General features: G+C 46.1%; 1 protein-coding gene across 3 annotated transcripts in view; it reads left to right on the top strand.

Annotated features, from left to right (window-relative positions):
* The window catches only part of RASGRP3 (RAS guanyl releasing protein 3), a 252,417-nt gene that overhangs the window by 221,963 nt on the left and 13,202 nt on the right, over positions 1–17,252 (top strand). For all 3 annotated transcript variants that reach the window (XM_073627726.1, XM_073627725.1, XM_073627724.1), the window contains exons 14-15: positions 11,376–11,412; positions 16,201–16,326. In XM_073627726.1, the coding sequence (XP_073483827.1) occupies positions 11,376–11,412; positions 16,201–16,326 (163 nt within the window). The remainder of the gene's footprint in view (positions 1–11,375; positions 11,413–16,200; positions 16,327–17,252) is intronic.

The raw sequence follows: 17,252 nt of genomic DNA, 5'->3' as shown, positions 1-17,252 counted from the left end.
ACTTTTTGTCCTAATGACAAATGTTTTTTGAAAATTTGGGTTTTTTTGTGAAACAAGGATTGGTGATAAAGCATCAGTGGAAAGGAGAAATGTTTTTCCCAGATTAACTCTTACAGGAGAGAATTTCCCTTCCTAGGGGTAGATTTCATCTCACTTCCTGTTGTCTCCTTCCGTTTGCAAGTAGGAGACGTTTGTAAGTTGGATGTTTGAAAGTAGGGGCCTGCCCTATATACTCAGCAGAAATTTGGGCCTTAGGTGTTGTTGTGGCCACAACACTGTAAGCCCTCACAGGGCCCTGCTGTGAAATATTAGATCAAGAATTGTAATTACATGCCCCTGTTGAACAGGTGCAGAAAAATTGGGCCTTTGGTGGTGGTGGTGCTGGTGCCACAACACTGTAAGTCCTCACTCGCTCTTGGTGGGTGCAGAAATGGGCCCTGCTGTGGAATATTAGATCAAGAATTGTAATTACATGCCCCTGTTGAACAGGGGCTGAAAAATTGGGCCTTAGGCACTGGTGCTGGTACCACAACACTGCAACCCCTCACAGATACTCTAGTTGGAATGCAGGAACGAGCCCTGCTGCAAAGTATTGCATCAAAAATTGTAATTACACGCCCCTGTTAAACAGAGGCAGAAAAATTGGGCCTTAGGCACTGGTGCTGGTGCCACAACACTGCAACCCCTCACAGATACTCTAGTTGGAACGCAGGAACGAGCCCTGCTGCAAAGTATTGCATCAAAAATTGTAATTACACGCCCCTGTTAAACAGAGGCAGAAAAATTGGGCCTTAGGCACTGGTGCTGGTGCCACAACACTGCAACCCCTCACAGATACTCTAGTTGGAACGCAGAAACGAGCCCTGCTGCAAAGTATTGCATCAAAAATTGTAATTACACGACCCTGTTAAACAGGGGCTGAAAAATTAGGCCTTAGGCACTGGTGCTTGTGCCACAACACTGCAACCCCTCACAGATACTCTAGTTGGAACGCAGGAACGAGCCCTGAAGCAAAGTATTGCATCAAAAATTGTAATTACACGACCCTGTTAAACAGGGGCTGAAAAATGAGGCCTTAGGCACTGGTGCTTGTGCCACAACACTGCAACCCCTCACAGATACTCTAGTTGGAACGCAGAAACGAGCCCTGATGCAAAGTATTGCATCAAAAATTGTAATTACACGTCCCTGTTAAACAGGGGTGGAAAAATTGGGCCTTAGGCACTGGTGGCGGCACCCAGAACCAAAAATGTTCTTACAAGCTATCAGCGTGATCGTTGAGGAGGAAGAGGATAATTACTCAGGATAGTCACTCAGCATCAGCATAGGCAGTCTTTGAAGGGATCTGAGATTTCAAAAAAAATTATTACATCAGCATCAGGTGCTTGGTAGCTGGTGGTGATCCAAGACTGATTCATTTTTATGAAGGTCAGTCGATCGACCGAGTCGGTGGACAGACACACCCTGTGATTGGTTACAAAGCCTCCAGCAGCACTGAATGTGCGTTCCGAAAGAACGCTGGATGCAGGACAGGCCAGTAGCTCAATTGCATATTGTGCAAGCTCTGGCCAGTGATCCATCCTCAAGACCCAGTAACCCAGAGGATTTTCGGTGGGAAAGGTGTCCAAGTCAGATCTTGCCCCTAGGTATTCCTGCACCATGTAAAACAGACGCTGGCGATGGTTGCTGGAACCGATCATACCTTGGGGCTGCGGACTTAAAAATTGTCTGAATGCATCGGTCAGACGGCCACCTTCTCCACCGCTCCTTCTTTGACTGACCGAAGCCTCAGCAACACGTTGTCCAGAAACAGGAGTTTGCAACCTCCCAGTCTCTGGGAACGTGTTGCACAGACCTTTCTGCAAGGCCTCCCAAAGATGTTTCATCCTCTGCTCCCTCTGCGACAGCAAGATAAGGTCCGCAACCTTACCCTTGTAATGTGGATCAAGAAGGGTTGCCAGCCAGTATTGGTCCTTCTCCTTGATACCACGAATACGAGGATCCTTACGTAGGCTTTGCAGGATCAGGGAGGCCATGCAGCATAGGTTTGCTGAGGCATTTGGTTCGGAGTCCTCTGGGTCACTAAGGACGACATGGTCCGCAGCCACCTCCTCCCAGTCACGTACAAGTCCATGTGTTTCTTGGGACTGATCCCTTAAAGACTGCTGCTGAGTGCCAGGCTCCACCTCCATACTGACACAATCCTCCTCCTCCTCTTCCTGTGTGATCGGCGGGCACGCAGGAACACTGTCTAGATAAAGGGGGCCTTGAGAGCTAAGGAAGTCCTCCTCTTCCTGCCTCTGTTCTGCCTCAAGTGCCCTGTCCATTATTCCACGCAGCGTGTGCTCCAACAGGTGGACAAGGGGGACAGTGTCACTGATGCATGCACTGTCACTGCTCACCATCCTCGTGGCCTCCTCAAATGATGACAGGACAGTGCATGCATCCCTGATCATGGCCCACTGGCGTGGGGAAAAAAAAACAAGCTCCCCTGACCCTGTCCTGGTGCCATAGTCGCACAGATACTCATTGATGGCCCTCTGCTGCGTGTGCAGCCGCTGCAGCATGGCCAACATTGAGTTCCACCTGGTGGGCATGTCACAGATTAGGCAGTTCTTGGGCAGGTTAAACTCCTTTTGGAGGTCTGCCAGCCGAGCACTGGCATTATATGACCGGCAGAAATGCACACAGACTTTCCTGGCCTGCCTCAGGACATCCTGTAAGCCTGGGTACCTGCCCAAGAACCGCTGCACCACCAAGTTAAGGATGTGAGCCAAACAGGGCAAATGAGTCATTTGTCCCTGTCGGAGGGCAGAGAGGAGGTTGGTGCCATTGTCGCAAACCACCATTCCTGCCTTAAGTTGGCGTGGCATCAACCACCTCTGAACCTGCCCCTGCAGAGCTGACAGAACCTCTGCCCCAGTGTGGCTCCTGTCCCCCCAAGCACACCAGCTCAAGCACCGCATGGCATCTTTGGGCCTGCATACTTGCGTAGCCCCTTGAACGGCTACAGAGCACCGCTGGTTCCGAGGACAAAGCACAGGAAGAGGCCATGGAGGAAGAAGAAGAAGAGGAGGGGGTGGAGGAGAGAGGTGTGTCACAATCATTAGTAGTGGCATTTTGGAGGTGTGGTGGTGGAACAACCTCCAACACTACTGCACCTTGTCCTACATCCTTCCCAGCTGCCAGCAGAGTCACCCAATGCGCGGGGAAACTTAGGTAACGTCCCTGTCCATGCCTGCTGGACCATTAGTCAGCGGTAATATGCACCTTACCGCTGACCACCCTGTCCAGCGAGGCATGGACATTGCCTTCCACATGCCGGTAGAGAGCCGGAATCACCTTCCATGAGAAAAAGTGGCGTTTGGGTACCTGCCACTGAGGAACTGCACATTCCACAAACTCACGGAAGGGGGCACAGTCTACCAACTCAAAAGGCAGCAGTTGAAGTGCTAGCAATTTTGCCAAGCTAACATTCAACCGCTGGGCATGTGGATGGCTGGGAGCGAACTTCTTTCGGCGGTGCAGCAGCTGGGGCAGGGAAATTTGCCTGGTACAATCTGACGTCGGTGTACCGAAAGCAGATTGCCCACAAGTACTTGGCTGTGACACACCTAATTCTACACCTTCATTCCTCTCAGTGCAGGTCTCAGAGAGGACTGAAGGTATAGTGGGGTTGGAGATCTCATCTGATGAGGAGCAAGGAGAGGACCTCTTTGTTCTTTGGTGTGGGTCTTTTAGATACGCTTGCCAACGAACTGCATGGCAGGTCAACATATGTCTGGTCAAGCATGTGGTGCCCAAGCAGGAGATGTTTTGGCCACGCGAGATACGCTTGAGACATATGTTGCAAATAGCAGCGGTGCGATCTGATGCACTTGTCTCAAAAAAGGCCCACACCAAAGAACTTTTGGAATAATGCGCAGAGACAGCAGCGCCCTGCACATGCATAGCTTTGGGGTGTGATGCAGTCAGTGTGCTGCCCTTAAGCTGGCCCCTGGAGGGCATCCTGCCTCGTTTGTGATGTGCCTCCTCCTCTCTCCTATCAGGCACCCACGTTGAGTCAGTGACCTCATCATCCCCTCCCTCCTCATCACTGGAGCAAACCTGGCAGTATGCTGCAGCAGGGGGAGCATGACTGCCAGATTGCTGTCCTTCTTGGGCACCCCCTCTGTCCGTGCTCACGTTACTGCCTTCATCTAGCTCAGTATCATCATCAGAGCCTTCTAAACGCTGGGCATCCTCCTGGAGCATGTACCCAACACTGTGGTCAAACAGTTCGAGGACATGGTGGGGTTAGGGAAGGAGTCACTGATGCCATTGAGCCGAGGGAAGAGGCCGCGTTGGCAGCTGCTTTGCCACACAAAGTACCCTGAGCATGAGTGAGAGAGGATGAGGACGGCTTGGTCATCCACTCGACCAAGTCTTCCGCATGTTGCGGCTCAACGCAGCCAGCTGCCGAAAAAAAGGCCAAGCGTGTCCCATGGCCACGTGCTGATGAGGATGCACTGTCTCCACGACCAGCACTGTTGCCTCTAGACACAGAGCCTGCTTTCCCTCTTTTATTGGCTTGTGACTGTCTGCCTCTCCTTGTTGGCCTTCCAGACATACTAATGGCCTGTAGCTGCACTAAGCTGGGATATATATATATATATATATATATATATATATATATATATATATATATATACTGATACTGCAGCTAGCAAAATCAACTGCCTGCCTGTAGTATGAGAACACCACCAACCTTCTACAGGTAGCTTTAGCTGAACACTGTGCAGAGCTCGCAAAAAACTAACTTGTAGCTTATTTAGCTGCCTGCGGTAGTGATAGGATCAGGAAAACACCACCAACCTTCTACAGGTAGCTTTAGGTGAACACTGTGCAGAGCTCGCAAAAAACAAACTTGTAGCTTATTTAGCTGCCTGCGGTAGTGATAGGTCCAGGAAAACACCACCAACCTTCTACAGGTAGCTTTAGCTGAACACTGTGCAGAGCTCGCAAAAAACTAACTTGTAGCTTATTTAGCTGCCTGCGGTAGTGATAGGATCAGGAAAACACCACCAACCTTCTACAGGTGGCTTTAGGTGAACACTGTGCAGAGCTCGCAAAAAACTAACTTGTAGCTTATATAGCAGCCTGCGGTAGTGATAGGATCAGGAAAACACCACCAACCTTCTACAGGTAGCTTTAGCTGAACACTGTGCAGAGCTCGCAAAGAACTAACTTGTAGCTTATATAGCAGCCTGCGGTAGTGATAGGATCAGGAAAACACCACCAACCTTCTACAGGTAGCTTTAGCTGAACACTGTGCAGAGCTCGCAAAAAACTAACTTGTAGCTTATATAGCAGCCTGCGGTAGTGACCTGGTGGTTACACTAATGCCGCGTACACACGGTCGGACTTTCCGGCATACTTGGTCCGGCGGACCAGAGTGTGCCGGACAATCCGCCCGTGTGTAGGCACCGGCGGACTTTTCCGGCGGACTTTTTCCCAAAAGCCCGCCGGACCTAGATTTGAAGAAAGTTCTAAATCTTTCCGCCGGACTCAGTTTCGGGCGGAAAGTCCGCTCGTGTGTGTGCTGGTCCGACGGAAAGCCCGCTCGTGTGTAGGCTGGTCCGACGGACCAGATACAACACGAGGGCAGGGTATTGCATCTCACGCTCGCTGCAATAGGAAAAACACATTTTCCTATTGCGGCGAGCGCGGGGCATACCAGGCCCTTAGGTCTGGTATGGATTATAAAGGGAAGCCCCTACGCCGAAAAAAACGGCGTGGGGTCCCCCCTAAAATCCATACCAGACCCCGATCCGAGCACGCAGCCTGGCCGGTCAGGAAAGGGGGTGGGGACGAGCGAGCGCCCCCCCCCTCCTGAACCGTACCAGGCCGCATGCCCTCAACATGGGGGTGGGTGCTTTGGGGGAGGGGGGCGCCCTGCGCCCCCCCCCCCAAAGCACCTTGTCCCCATGTTGATGAGGACAAGGGCCTCTTCCCGACAACCCTGGCCGTTGGTTGTCGGGGTCTGCGGGCGGGGGCTTATCGGAATCTGGGAGCCCCCTTTAATAAGGGGGCCCCCAGATCCCGGCCCCCCACCCTATGTAAATGAGTATGGGGTACATGGTACCCCTACCCATTTACCTAGGAAAAAAGTGTAAGTAATAAAACACACTACACAGGTTTTTAAAATATTTTATTAAACAGCTCCGGGGGGGGGATCTTCCTCCGGCTTCGGGGGTCTTCTTCCGGCTTCGGGGGTCCCTCCGCTTCATCTTCTCCCGGCGTCCGGTTGGTTCTTCTCCCGGTGTTCCAGTTCTTCGGCCGGCTCCTCTGCTGTCTTCAGGTAGCTCTCTTGCCAGCAGAGGTCCGGACTTCTGGGCTTCTGGGCTTCTTCTCTTCTCTTCTCCAGATGTTGACACGACGCTCTCTCCGGCTGGACTGCTCTCCGAGGGCTGCGTTGTGACTTATATAGGCGGAGACCCCGCCCCCTTTTGATGTCACAGTCCCTGGGCATGCTGGGACTGTGACGTTTTAGGGGGCGTGGTCAACATCACCCAGTGACCACGCCCCCTAAAACGTCACAGTCCCAGCATGCCCAGGGACTGTGACATCAAAAGGGGGCGGGGTCTCCACCTATATAAGTCACAACGCAGCCCTCGGAGAGCAGTCCAGCAGGAGAGAGCGTCGTGTCAACATCTGGGGAAGAGAATCCCAGAAGCCCAGAAGCCCAGAAGCCCAGAAGTCCGGACCTCTGCTGGCAAGAGAGCTACTTGAAGACAGCAGAGGAGCCGGCCGAAGAACTGGAACACCGGGAGAAGAGAGCGGAGAAGAACCAACCGGACGCCGGGAGAAGATGAAGCGGAGGGACCCCCGAAGCCGGAAGAAGACCCCCGAAGCCGGAGGAAGATCCCCCCCCCCCGGAGCTGTTTAATAAAATATTTTAAAAACCTGTGTAGTTGTTTTATTACTTACACTTTTTTCCTAGGTAAATGGGTAGGGGTACCATGTACCCCATACTCATTTACATAGGGTGGGGGGGCCGGGATCTGGGGGCCCCCTTATTAAAGGGGGCTCCCAGATTCCGATAAGCCCCCGCCCGCAGACCCCGACAACCAACGGCCAGGGTTGTCGGGAAGAGGCCCTTGTCCTCATCAACATGGGGACAAGGTGCTTTGGGGGGGGGGCGCAGGGCGCCCCCCTCCCCCAAAGCACCCACCCCCATGTTGAGGGCATGCGGCCTGGTACGGTTCAGGAGGGGGGGGGGCGCTCGCTCGTCCCCACCCCCTTTCCTGACCGGCCAGGCTGCGTGCTCGGATCGGGGTCTGGTATGGATTTTAGGGGGACCCCACGCCGTTTTTTCGGCGTAGCGGGGTTCCCCTTTATAATCCATACCAGACCTAAGGGCCTGGTATGCCCCGCGACGGGGCTAGTAAGGTGTCAATCTCGCCGATAAAAGCGGCAAGATTGACATCCTTTTCTAGTCCCGTCGCACCTGAGTCACGTTCAAAATGAACGGATTTGTCCGTGTGTGGGCAAGTCCGTTCATTCTGAAAGTCCGCCGGAACTCCGGCGAAAGTCCGTCGGAAAGACGGGCGGACTTAGCCCGCCGGAAAGTCCCGGCGTGTGTGGGCAAGTCCGTCCGTTTTAAAGTCCGGCACACCTGGCGGACAAAGTCCGTCGGAAAGTGTGCCGGACCAAGTAGGATAGAAAGTCCGCTCGTGTGTACGCGGCATAACTTGTAGCTTTAGCTGAACACTGTGCAGAGGTTGCACTACACTAACTTGTAGTTTTAGCTGAACACTGTGAGGAGGACACACTACACGAACTTGTAGTTTTAGCTGAACACTGTTCAGAGGACGCACTACACTAACTTGTAGCTTTAGCTGAACACTGTTCAGAGGTCGCACTATACTAACTTGTAGTTTTAGCTGAACACTGTTCAGAGGACGCACTACACTAACTTGTAGCTTTAGCTGAACACTGTGCAGAGGTTGCACTACACTAACTTGTAGTTTTAGCTGAACACTGTTCAGAGGACGCACTACACTAACTTGTAGCTTTAGCTGAACACTGTGAGGAGGACGCACTACACTAACTTGTAGCTTTAGCTGAACACTGTGTAGAGGTCGCACTACACTAACTTGTAGTTTTAGCTGAACACTGTTCAGAGGACGCACTACACTAACTTGTAGGTTTAGTTGAACACTGTGCAGAGGTCACACTAAACTAACTTGTAGCTTTAACTGAACACTGTGAGGAGGATGCACTACACTAACTGTAAATAGTCTAGCTGCTTGACTGTGGTACTAATAGGATCAAAAAAATACCAGCAATTTTTTTCAGGTAGCTGTAAATACTGTAACAAGACAAGCCTGCCTGTCAGTAGGAAGATAACAGGAACGGATCTAGCTAATATATACAACACCTGGGGTGCATATATATACACAATACACTGTAAGTGCAGCTAACTCACTGGACTGTCCTGCCTAATCTATCTAACACTGTCTCTCTATCTATCTATCTCAATGCCGGAACACACAACTACACAGGGCCGCTGTGCAGGCGGCCTTATATAGTGTGGGGCGTGTACTAAATACTCCTCCTTAGCTTTGGCCAATTACAGCTCTCTGTTAAGACGGCGCTGTGACTGGCCAAGCATGCGGGCTTGGCCAATCATCAGCCAGCAATGCACTGCGATGCTGCAGTGAATTATGGGCCGTGACGCGCCACACGAATTTGGCGCGAACGGCCCATATCGTTCGCTATTCGACGAACGGTCGAACAGGCGATGTTCGAGAACACGAAGCTCATCCCTAATTGCTAATAACAAAGCTAGCGGAAGTGATGGTATTCCAGCTGAGTTATTTAAAATCCTAGAAGATGATGCTGTTAAAGTGTTGCACTCAATATGCCAACACTTTTGGAAAACTCCACAATGACCACAGGACTGGAAGAAGTCCATTTACATTCCGATACCAAAGGAGGGAAGCACCAAAGAATGTTCAAACTACTGTTTGATCCCACTCCTCTCACACGCTAGCAAGGTTATGCTGAAAGTTCTACAAGCTAGGCTTCAGCAGCATGTGAACCGAGAGCTACCACAAGCGCAAGCTGGATTTCGAAGAGGCAGAGGAATTAAATTTGCAAAATTCACTGGATCATGGAGAAAGCAAGGGAGTTCCAGAAATTGTCTACTTCTGCTTTATAGCATTGAAATGAATTAATGAATTGAATGAAATTAAGAGACATTTGCTTCTTGGTGAGGAAAGCAATGGCAAACCTAGACAACATTATAAAAAGCAGAGATCACCCTGCCGACAAAGTGCCATATAGTCAAAGCTATGGTGTTCCCAGTAGTAACCTATAGCTGTGAAAGTTGTACCATAAGAAAGACTGAACGGCGAAGAATCGATGCTTTTGAACTATGGTATTGGAGAAGACTCTTGAAAATCCCTTGGACAGCAAGAAGATTAAATCAGTCAATCTTGAAGGAAATCAACCCTGAATTCAAATAAAGTGCAACTATACAGTGCAAATGTGATAGAATGTGTTATATACAACAAAAATATTTAATTTAGTGCAGGCACATGCGACAATGTGGAATGAAAACAAATTTGCATAAAAAAAGCACACGAAAGTGCAAAACAATATGGATGAAAAAAGTTTGTTCATAGATTGCTGAAATCCAATATGTGACTTCACAGTGCAGCATATAACATGGATTGAGTGCTCATCACTGTGTTTCCCGTGACCTCATTAAGATAAAAGGCTTACCAGAAAGCCTGCGACCTTGCTTATGCAGGGGGGTCAAACATCGTTTTTAATGGAATCCAAGATTCGCCAATGGAAGACTTCAGCATTCCTCTCCAGAAAGATCCATGGACACCCACTTTAATCCCAATGATGCGAACAGTAAGATAATATAAAAAAGATATACCCCTGATGCCATATTTGATGAAATGATCGTCGGGACACTACGCACACACGTTCTGCACATGCGCGATTGGATTTTAAACGGACCTGTATGTCCATTTTTCCTTGCAAGGACTATTACCACAATTTTTATATATTTGCCTTGGAGTTTTTGTACTGCAACTCCTGTCTTTTAAAAAAGTGTCTTAAGACATTCTATACTATTGGAGTCTTTTTATCTTTTTTATATTATTCTGCTGTTCACATCATTGGGATTCGAGTGGATGTCCATGGATCTTTCTGGAGAGGAATGCTGAAGTCTTCCATTGGCAAATCTTGGATTTCATTAAAAGCACTGTTTGACCCCCCTGCATAAGCGAGGTCGCAGGCTTTCTGGTAAGCCTTTTATCTTAATGAGGTGACGGGAAACACAGTGATGAGCACTCAATCTACGTTATATGCTGCACTGTGAAGTCACATATTGGATTTCAGCAATCTATGAACAAACTTTTTTCATGCATATTGTTTTGCACTTTTGTGCAACTTTGTTTTCATTCTGCATTGTCGCATGGGACTGCACTAAATTAAATATTTTTGTTGTATATAATACAATCTATCACATTTGCACTGTATAGTTGCACTTTATTTGAATTTATGTTACTTAAGATTATGGTTATATTACACATTCATTATTGTGTTAGATTTTCTTCACTTATGTTCTCATGCACAGAGTCTTTTGTGCTCAAACTTAGTGTAGCACTTTACAATTTGCATATTGTTTGCACTTTTGTGCATTTTTTATGCGACTTTGTTTTCATCTTGCATTTGTCGCATAGGATTGCACTAAAACTAAATATCTTTATTTACATATGTTCTCATGCTTAGAATCTTTTTGTGTCCAAACATAGTGTTGCACTTTATATTTGCATATTGTTTGCATCTTTGTGTGTTTTTTTATGCGACTTTGCTTTCATCTTGCTTTTGTCTCATGGGATCGCACTAAAACGAAATATTTTGCTTTGTATAATACAATTTATTATAGGTGCACTGTATAGTTGCACTTTATTTGTATTTATGCTATTTAATGTTTATAGTCATATTGCACTTTAATAATACAGTGATATATTTACTTTAATATTTAAAATACATCAGAGTATAAAAGGACTGATTAATGCTGTGTCAGTAGGGAAACATGTCTTCAGTTATTCTCACTGTGCTCAGATACTTACATTATTTAGTATTTGAAGATATGCCCTTAGTTTGCTAAGACTGTTAGAACTTTTTATTAGTGAGAAGTCTGGAAAGACTTCAGTGAAAATCCACACACGCGAAAGATGTTGATGACAGGAAGGGTGTTGGTGTATCCTGCTTATATTAGCATACAATTTCTTCTTACATCTGTATGACATGGTCTTCCTTCTTGTTTCTGTTGCTGCATTGACTAATTGAGCTGTCCTTCATTTCAGCTGTGGGGTATCATCAAGCAAGGATACAAGTGCAAAGGTACATTTCTATCTGTGTGCATTATTGAGAATAAGAGGGGAGTCAATAAAAGCAAATAGGAAAGATCACTTTGCGAGAGAATTTTCTCCAAAGCTTCATGAATGTGGTGACGCTCTGCTGACTTTCATCATCCAATCGTATACATCTAATCAAGTGAAAATGTTGTTTTTATTTTTCATTGCACGTGATTGAGTATTCTTTGCAAAGTAAAATATTACTACATTCGCCAAGCCCTGGGGAAAATACCCTTGCAAAGCGAAAAGTCTATTTTAGCCTTTAGTAAATTAACACCATTGTTTTTTGCACCTGACTTAGGGGCTGCTGGTGCCTAATTAAAGGTGGGGTCTCTGAGTATATGGGGGGATACTGCTGGCTTGAGCAAAACACTGCTGGACAGATGGATGGAACTGTGTTGCATTTTATGCACCATGGCAGGGAAAGACATAGTTCTTATAGTATTTGAAGAATAAACTTCAGTATTGAAGCAGCTGACATTACCACATCGACTCACTGGTGTATACTTGTTCTCATAGTGTGCTGCCTTTAGTTATGCTACATTGTGCATTAAATTACCTAGCTTGTACAATGATTTAAAGTAAACGAAGAAAGCAAAAACAGATTGAATGTAATAAATGAGGTAAGGTTGTGGTTATTTAACAAATAATTTGACCATGGAAACATCCTTTGTACTCCAAGTATGTTGTGTACATGTATTTAAAGTCGTTCTGAGGACTGAGGTTTTTGTTTTACCTTCTTGCATGAAGGTAAAAAACCTTCAGTGTAATTCTTCCCCCTGCCTCCTATATACAGGTGATACTCGAAAAATGAGAATATCGTGCAAAAGTTAATTTATTTCACTAATGCAACTTAACAGGTGAAACTAATATATGACATCGACTCATTACATGCAAAGCAAGATAGTTCAAGCCGTGATTTGTCATAAATGTGATTATGGTTTACAGCTCATGAAAACCCCAAATCCACAATCTCAGAAAATTAGAATATTGTGAAAAGGTGCAATATTCTAGGCTCAAATTGTCCCACTCTAATCAGCTAATTAAGCCATAACACCTGCAAAGGGTACCTGAGCCTTTAAATGGTCTCTCAGTCTGGTTCAGTAGGAATCACAATCATGGGAAAGGCTGATGACCTGACAGTTGTGCAGAAAACCATCATTGACACCCTCCATAAGGAGGGAAAGCCTCAAAAAGGTAATTGCAAGAGAAGTTGGATGTTCCCAAAGTGCTGTATCAAAGCACATTAATAGAAAGTTATGTGGAAGGGAAAAGTGTGTAAGAAAAAGGTGCACAAGTAGCAGGGATGACCACAGCCTGGAGAGGATTGTCAGGAAAAGGCCATTCAAAAGTGTTGGGGACTTTCACAAGGAGTGGATTGAGGCTGGAGTCAGTGTATCAAGAGCTACCACACACAGACGGATCCCGGACATGGGCTTCAAATGTTGTATTCCTCTTGTCAAGCCATTCCTGAACAACAAACTTCAGAAGCGTCTTACCTGGGCTAAAGAAAAACAGACCGGGTCTGTTGCTCAGTGGTCCAAAGTCCTCTTTTTTCTGATGAGAGCAAATTTTGCATCTCATTTGGAAACCAAGGACCCAGAGTATGGAGGAAGATTGGAGAGGCACACACTGCAAGATGCTTGAAGTCCAGTATGAAATTTCCACTGTCTGTGTTGATTTGGGGAGCCATGTCATCTGCTGGTGTTGGTCCACTGTGCTTCATTAAGTCGAGGGTCAATGCAGCCGTCTACCAGGAGATTTTGGTGTACTTCATGCTTCCTTCTGCAGACGAGCTCAATGGTGATGCCGACTTCATTTTCCAGCAGGACTTGGCACCTGCCCAGACTGCCAAAAGCACCAAAACCTGGTCCAATGACCATGGGATTACTGTGCTTGATTGGCCAGCAAACTTGCCTGACCTGAACCCCATAGAGAATCTATGGGGCATTCCCAAGAGAAAGATGAGACATGAGACTGAACAATGCAGAAGAGTTGAAGGCCGCTATTGAAGCATCCTGGTTTTCCATAACACCTCAGCAGTGCCACAGGCTGATAGCTTCCATGCTACGCCGCATTGAGGCAGTAATTGCTGCAAAAGGGGCCCAAACCAAGTACTGAGTACATATGCATGCTTATACTTTTCAGAGGTCCGATATTGTTCTATGTTCAATTCTTGTTTTATTGATTGCATGTAATTTTCTAATTTTCTGAGATTGTGGATTTGGGGTTTTCATGAGCTGTAAGCCATAATTATCACAATTATGACAAATCACGGCTTGAACTATCTTGCTTTGCATGTAATGAGTCTATCTCATATATTAGTTTCACCTTTTAAGTTGCATTAGTGAAATAAATGAACTTTTGCACAATATTCTAATTTTCGAGTATCACCTGTATGTAACTGAGCCTGATCTCAATCCAGTAATGTGCACGAGAGCAGGTGCTCTCTCCTTCCTCATTTGCTCAGTCACAACTGCAGGAGCCATTGGCTCCCGCTGTTGTCAATCACAGCCAGTGGGCTGAGCTACAATGTGTGTGTCTTATGGACACGCAAAGCCAGCTTGAGAGTGAGCACGCATGAGTGTCCCCATAGAAAGCCACTTGCTATGGGGGCACTCAGCATAATAGTATATTTTGGGAATTTTGCAACATGGCAACTATTGTGAAAATATATGTGTCACTGGCGCAAAACCTATCCTATCAAAAATAGTGTAAGTGGTATTTATAGCTGCTGCATCCAAAAAATGTTTTTCAGAGAAAAATTAAATTAAAAGTGCTATGTGAGTGGATGCGCTGCTCCCATCTGTGCTCTCTATATTACCTGTGTATGTGCTATCTTAATAGCCTAATTTGGTTCACCATCCACCTAACAGGTTATATCTCATTTATACAATAATCATATGTTTGTATAATTCATCACATGTGAACAACAACTTAATCCAAATACTTTAAATCATATAAAAAGTCCAGTGACATATGTCACATAATGATAGACTCTTCTTCATATGTGTTGCAAATCATCCGTTATAATTGCCGTGGGCGGCGTGCTCTTGTGTGTGGTATCAGATTAAAGTGACTTAGTGCTTCACCACCACCTGTGAGATTTGCCACTCACCAGATTAATCTTTAAAACTGCACCTTTGGTTCATTAACAGGGATAACCACTCCACTCAAAGGAAACTTTCTCCAATATCTATACCAGGTCCTCAATGTTCCTCATGCAAACGGATAAAAAACCATCATCGCGCAATAACGTTTAAAACCTTTATTCCATACATAAAAAACACTTTGCACTCACATTTCCAAGTGCCATTAGGCCGGCACCGAGCTTTTCCCGCAGTTAAGGACGGGTGGGCACTGCAGCCCGGTTCGTCTGGTGTGTGCTAGATGGTCTCCGTTGCCGCTTACGTTCCCCCCTGTTTGCGTTCGCGTCCTCTCCAAACCCCGTTCGTTCCCGGTCACGTGGGTACGGTAATCTCCCAGCAGCCTCTACGCGTTTCGCAATCAAATTTGCGTCATCAGGAGCTTCCTGATGACGCAAATTTGATTGCGAAACGCGTAGAGGCTGCTGGGAGATTACCGTACCCACGTGACCGGGAACGAACGGGGTTTGGAGAGGACGCGAACGCAAACAGGGGGGAACGTAAGCGGCAACGGAGACCATCTAGCACACACCAGACGAACCGGGCTGCAGTGCCCACCCGTCCTTAACTGCGGGAAAAGCTCGGTGCCGGCCTAATGGCACTTGGAAATGTGAGTGCAAAGTGTTTTTTATGTATGGAATAAAGGTTTTAAACGTTATTGCGCGATGATGGTTTTTTATCCGTTTGCATGAGGAACATTGAGGACCTGGTATAGATATTGGAGAAAGTTTCCTTTGAGTGGAGTGGTTATCCCTGTTAATGAACCAAAGGTGCAGTTTTAAAGATTAATCTGGTGAGTGGCAAATCTCACAGGTGGTGGTGAAGCACTAAGTCACTTTAATCTGATACCACACACAAGAGCACGCCGCCCACGGCAATTATAACGGATGATTTGCAACACATATGAAGAAGAGTCTATCATTATGTGACATATGTCACTGGACTTTTTATATGATTTAAAGTATTTGGATTAAGTTGTTGTTCACATGTGATGAATTATACAAACATATGATTATTGTATAAATGAGATATAACCTGTTAGGTGGATGGTGAACCAAATTAGGCTATTAAGATAGCACATACACAGGTAATATAGAGAGCACAGATGGGAGCAGCGCATCCACTCACATAGCACTTTTAACATGGCAACTATACCTGTACTTACAAGGTACAAAGTAGGGATGCTTCATAAACTTCTCACTGTATAATTTATCTAATTCTTGAGCCAAAACTTATTTTAGATCTGTTTGGAGCTGGGAAGGGTTAGACCAGACATGCCATAGTAATCCTATGGCTGACATCATTGCTCAGGCATTTCCAGCTGTTGTCGAGTTCTTCCCATCTCCCCTTTATCCAGCGCAGGCTGATACTGGGGAGATTACATGACTGGACTGGAGAGGGCTGAGAATAGGTAAGTATTTAATTTTTTTTTTTTTATGCATGTTAAACAGTACAGGTGGGGAAAGGAGCATTTTTAAGCATAGTTTGTAAAAGCCTAAAATTCTAATTTAATAATGTCCATGACCAAGATTTAACCTCACTTCAGTGACTAATGGTAAATGAAATACCCATTTGTAAAACATCAACATATTCTCTAAAAACTTGTAAAAGCTTTATTTCTCTTTCAGACTGTGGTGCTAATTGTCATAAACAATGCAAGGACCTCCTTGTACTGGCCTGCAGAAAACTCTCTAGAGGAACATCTATTGGAAGTAGCCATGGGTCCCTTCCAAGCAGTCCATCTCTGGCTCCAGGTATTGTATGAAACATTAAATATGTGGTTAAATAACTCACTGATGGTAATCCTGTGAAACTAACAGTAACCCCCTCCCAGGCCAGTGGCCAAGTTTGCAAACAGACCTCCTATCAAAACCTATGTTATGGAGGAGGGGGGAGGTGTTTGTAGCCCAAATCAGGAGAGGATAGGGTAACATTCCTGTTCCTTCATATCTGCTAGAGTTATTGAGCATTGCAACCTTAGGACAGGTGTTACAGGCAGAATCACCAGGTGAACAAAAAAGAAAAAAAAAAGAAAACCAATGCAGCCTTCACGCCTAAGGATTGGTAAGTTGAAATATATAAAATTGTTGTTCTTGGGTTAAGCTACACTATAACTGGAAGAATGAGATTGCAGCAGTGCACCAGGGGGAATTTGTTGGAAACCTTTCAGCACAATTCCTGATCTGTATCCCCCAGATGTGGGATATATATACTATATACAGTATACACCGATCAGCCATAACATTATGAGCACTGACAGGTAAACGAAATATCTCATTACAATGACATCTAAAAATTGGTGGGATATATTAGGCAGCAAGTGAACATGTTGTCCATGAAGTTGATGTGAATGCAGAAAAAAAAAATGGGCATCGCATTTTGTTGTGTATGGGGCTGTTAAGCCCATGGTAACCCATGTCCACAGCCAAAAGCTTCTACAATGGTCACATGAACATCAGAACTGGACTACGGAGCAATGGAAGAAGGTGGCCTGGTCTGATTAATCACTATTTCTTTTACATCATGTGGATGGCCAGGTGCGTGTGCATCGCTTACCTGGGGAAGAGATGGCACCAAGATGCGCTATAAGAAGGCAAGCTGGCAGAGGCAGTATGATGCTTTGGGCAATGTTCTGCTGGGAAACCTTGCGTCCTGCCATTCATGTGGATGTTACTTTGGT

The sequence above is a fragment of the Aquarana catesbeiana genome, linkage group LG04, assembly GCF_042186555.1.
Source record: "Aquarana catesbeiana isolate 2022-GZ linkage group LG04, ASM4218655v1, whole genome shotgun sequence".
NCBI lineage: Eukaryota > Metazoa > Chordata > Amphibia > Anura > Ranidae > Aquarana > Aquarana catesbeiana.
The sequence above is the reverse complement of the archived record's forward strand: the minus strand, read 5'-3'. Positions and strand labels throughout refer to the sequence as shown.